The 3,746-nt window shown below is 39.9% G+C and overlaps 1 protein-coding gene and 1 long non-coding RNA gene across 3 annotated transcripts in view; one reads left to right on the top strand and one right to left on the bottom strand.

Annotated features, from left to right (window-relative positions):
* Positions 1-821: 821 nt before the first annotated feature.
* Positions 822-3,746, bottom strand: part of nt5c3a (5'-nucleotidase, cytosolic IIIA) — an 18,862-nt gene continuing 15,937 nt past the window's right edge. For both annotated transcript variants that reach the window (XM_032519193.1, XM_032519194.1), the window contains exon 8: positions 822-2,638. In XM_032519193.1, the coding sequence (XP_032375084.1) occupies positions 2,537-2,638 (102 nt within the window). In that variant the 3' untranslated portion in view covers positions 822-2,536. The remainder of the gene's footprint in view (positions 2,639-3,746) is intronic.
* LOC116691505 (uncharacterized) overlaps positions 1,243-3,746 on the top strand; it is a 15,990-nt gene continuing 13,486 nt past the window's right edge. Inside the window, exon 1 of the long non-coding RNA XR_004332493.1 lies at positions 1,243-1,375. This is a non-coding gene — a long non-coding RNA (uncharacterized LOC116691505). The remainder of the gene's footprint in view (positions 1,376-3,746) is intronic.

Raw genomic sequence — 3,746 nt, 5'->3', positions numbered from 1 at the left:
TTTGAGAAAATGAAAGCTCAGATGGGCCGATCTGGATTCTTTCTCCTTATGAGGTCATAAGGAGCAAGGTTACCTTCCCTTTTCTCTGCTTTGATTGCCCAAAGAATTTGGCTCACACATGAGAGAGAGACACTATGGCTTTCAAATGAGAAAAGTGGCGGCTGGTCAAGGCCACACCTCCCGCCTCAAAATATTCAGAAATGGCACATACTAGGAAAAGGTCATTGTGGGACTGGCTCTAGTGGCTGGAATTCTGCACCAAGGCTGACTTTTGGGAAAGAGACTTCAGATACAGTATTAGGGACCACTAAGGTCATATAAAAAGACTTCAGATACAGTATTAGGAAACACTAAGGTCTATATAAAGAGACTTCAGATACAGTATTAGGGGATCACTAAGGTCTATTAAAAGACTTCAGATACAGTATTAGGGGACCACTAAGGTCTATATAAAAGAGACTTCAGATACAGTATTAGGGACCCACTAGGTCTATATAAAGAGACTTCAGATCCAGTTTAGGGACCACTAAGGTCTATATAAAAGAGACTTCAGATACAGTATATGGACCACTAGGTCTATTAAAGACTTCGATACAGTATTAGGGACCACTAAGGTCTATATAAAGAGACTTCAGATACAGTATTAGGGACCCAAGGTCTATATAAAGAGCTTCAGATACAGTATTAGGGACCACTAAGGTCTAGAGTAACGCTCAAAAGCCCCATGTCATGGAACCTTTAAATACCTCACAGAACAAAGTACTCGTCGTAAATCCAAATTTGACATGTATCAATCCTGCAGTAATTTAGAGAATTAAAAATGTTTGTCTGTGATCCAGTCATGGCTCACCGAATGACATTTTATTGTATTTTTTTTTTAAATCATACCATCAAAGAAAAACAGAAAGCCATCTACTTATAAAAATACAACACACCGGTCTATACTTTAGGAGATCTCTCCAAACGCAATAATACAATACACATTTAAATATATAACGGCCACATATACAGTATGACATTACTTTTCTTCATTTTATTAAGATATATATATATATATTCCCCTTTCTTTTACATAAACGATAAGAAAAGGCAACATGCAAGTAGCAGCACATTTAAAACAAAAAGTCAAAGAGAACATTCAACACAACATGGTGAGATAAAGGGAGATAGTGACATCTTAACTTTGAATACCCCTGCCAAAAAAACTAGGAGAATTATGTTAGAGGTACGACTCAATTTTAATCACAGAATTAAAAGGCGATGAAATGAAATAGGTCCTATGCTGGGTTTTATTGAGCCATGGACAGCAGTGTGTTGCCTTCTGCGTACTGAAACTAAACTATACTTAATATAACTTTAGATATATTGTAATGTAGTGATTTTGCAGCACCTATTACTTTGGTTCAAGGCTGTTTTTTTACTGGTGTAATTCTTTTTAATGACCACCAGAGGTCATCTTTAGTATTACTTACTCAATACCTCAATATGTATACTTTATTTATTAGTCCCGCAAGGGGAAATTAGGTAAACCTTAAACCCTGGCGTGGAGAACACTTGATTGTTGAGCCAGCTTTGCAGAAAAGTCCACAAATTCAAAATGGCATGAATGTTTCAACAGTACAGAGCTGCACCTTCTTCTATGTGTTGATATGATGCCAAATGAGCACATTAGGTTAAATTTAAAAAAAAAAGCTTTCATTAACGTAAACATGGCTTTTCTGTGTTCCTACATCCACAAATCAAAATTATTGCCACATATGTTCGTGTAAAGGCCGATTCCCCCGTACACAGAATTTAAAGTGCGTTTCCTCTCATCATCTGAGTTTCACGTTGACAATCTGAATCCATTTTCCTAGTAAAACGAATACAGCGGTTATTGTGTTGCTGCCGTCACCTTGCAACACATTGTAATTTTGACTAGGAATTTAATTTTTCCTAGGTCCTGCATGTACTGAATTACTCTAAGGACCCGCAAAAGCGCTGACGTAGCGTTTGCAGATGCAGGTGTTTTATGTGTGACAACGGCCTCCTTTTCCTTGTCTGACCAGAGGCACCGAATCAGAGGAACCGAGGTGACGGACACGTTGGGACAGCTCAAAGAAAACACTGTCGGTCGGTAGGTGCCTGCTTTCTGGTATACAATAATTACCATGTAAAAAACTAATCCAACAATGGCAACCACAAGGTGCAAGGTATAAAGATGGAGTGATAGTTTGTGGGTTTTTACTTCTCTTTTTGGTTATTCTTTGAGAGAACATCAGAAACAATTCAAATGGACAAAACACACCAGAGACAGGCTGATGCTGCTGTGGGGACTTTTAAAACTGTTCATTCAGGAGATGGCTTGGGGAAAAAGGGGTTTTCAAGAGCGAGATTGGTGGGAGTGGGGGGTGAGGGATCTAGAGCTAGAGGAGGGGTTGGACCAATCGACAAAATGGTTTAGGTTGGTGTCTGAAAGGTCCAAATGCTGGAATTGGCGCTGATGGTAGGAGAGGAGTGGACCTTGGGGTGTGTGGGGGGGGGGTTGAGCGTAGAGTTATAGAACCTTCTGGAGGATGGCGTTGGGCACCTCCAGAGTCTCGTCCTTCACCAGGACGATGTCATAAGAGTCCAGATATTTGTCCAGCCGCTCTTCCACCTGCAGGGAGAGACCGGAGGAAAAAGTGTCAGCAGCAGCTTTACAGCTCATGTCAGAAATCTCCAAACAGACACAGCAAGCAGCGTTTAATGGGAACGTACTCTCGCTGTGTTTACCGACACTTTCGACGCAGTAAGCACAGTGAAAGTCCCATAAAATATCCAAGCGTTAAAAGATAACGCCTGATTGGTATACCTCTGTAAATGTGTGTATCCCCTTAAAAAAGTTAAAAAAAATTTTTTTGCAAAAACTAACTTGTAAATATTCATTTTTATGGTGGGTGTTCATAGGCACAATTTGGAGACTAACATTAATTTCTCCTAAACTATTGGCTCTGGTAACTGGAGGTTGAGCCAAGGATGACATATACAGTGGGGTTCGAACGATTGGGCACCCCAGGTAAAAAATTGTATTAATGTGCATAAAGAAGCCAAGGAAAGATGGAAAAATCTCCAAAAGGAATCAAATGACAGATTAGACATTTGTATTATCTGTCACAAAAAGTTAGATTTAATTTCCATCATATACACTTTCAAAATAACAGAAAACAAAAAAATGGCATCAGCAAAAGTTTGGGCACCCTGCAGAGTTTATACCCTGTACCCCCCCCCCCCCCCCCCCCCTGGCAAGTATCACAGTTTGGAAATGCTTCTTCTAGCCAACCAAGAGTCTTTAATTCATGTTTGAGGTATCTTCGCCCATTCTTCCTTCCAAAAGTCTTCCAGTTCTTTGAGATTTCTGGGCTGTCTGTCACGCACTGCTCTTTTAAGGTCTATCCATAGATTTTCAATTATGTTGAGGTCAGGAGATTGTGAAGGCCATGGCAAAACCTTCAGTTTACGCCTCTTGATGTAATCCACCGTGGATTTTGAGGTGTGTTTGGGATCATTATCCATTTGTAGAAGTCATCCTTACTTTAATTTCATCTTTTTCACAGATGGCATCAAGTTAGCATCCAAAAATTCAATTTTTCCTTCTACTTGAGAAATGTTCCCTGTGCCACTGGCTACAATACAACCCCAAAGCATGATTGACCCCCCATGCTTAACAGTTGTACAGAGGTAGGTTCTTTTCATTAACTTTTGTGCCCTTTCTTCTCCAAAAGTAC

The sequence above is a fragment of the Etheostoma spectabile genome, chromosome 6, assembly GCF_008692095.1.
Source record: "Etheostoma spectabile isolate EspeVRDwgs_2016 chromosome 6, UIUC_Espe_1.0, whole genome shotgun sequence".
Classification (NCBI taxonomy): domain Eukaryota; kingdom Metazoa; phylum Chordata; class Actinopteri; order Perciformes; family Percidae; genus Etheostoma; species Etheostoma spectabile.
The sequence above is the reverse complement of the archived record's forward strand: the minus strand, read 5'-3'. Positions and strand labels throughout refer to the sequence as shown.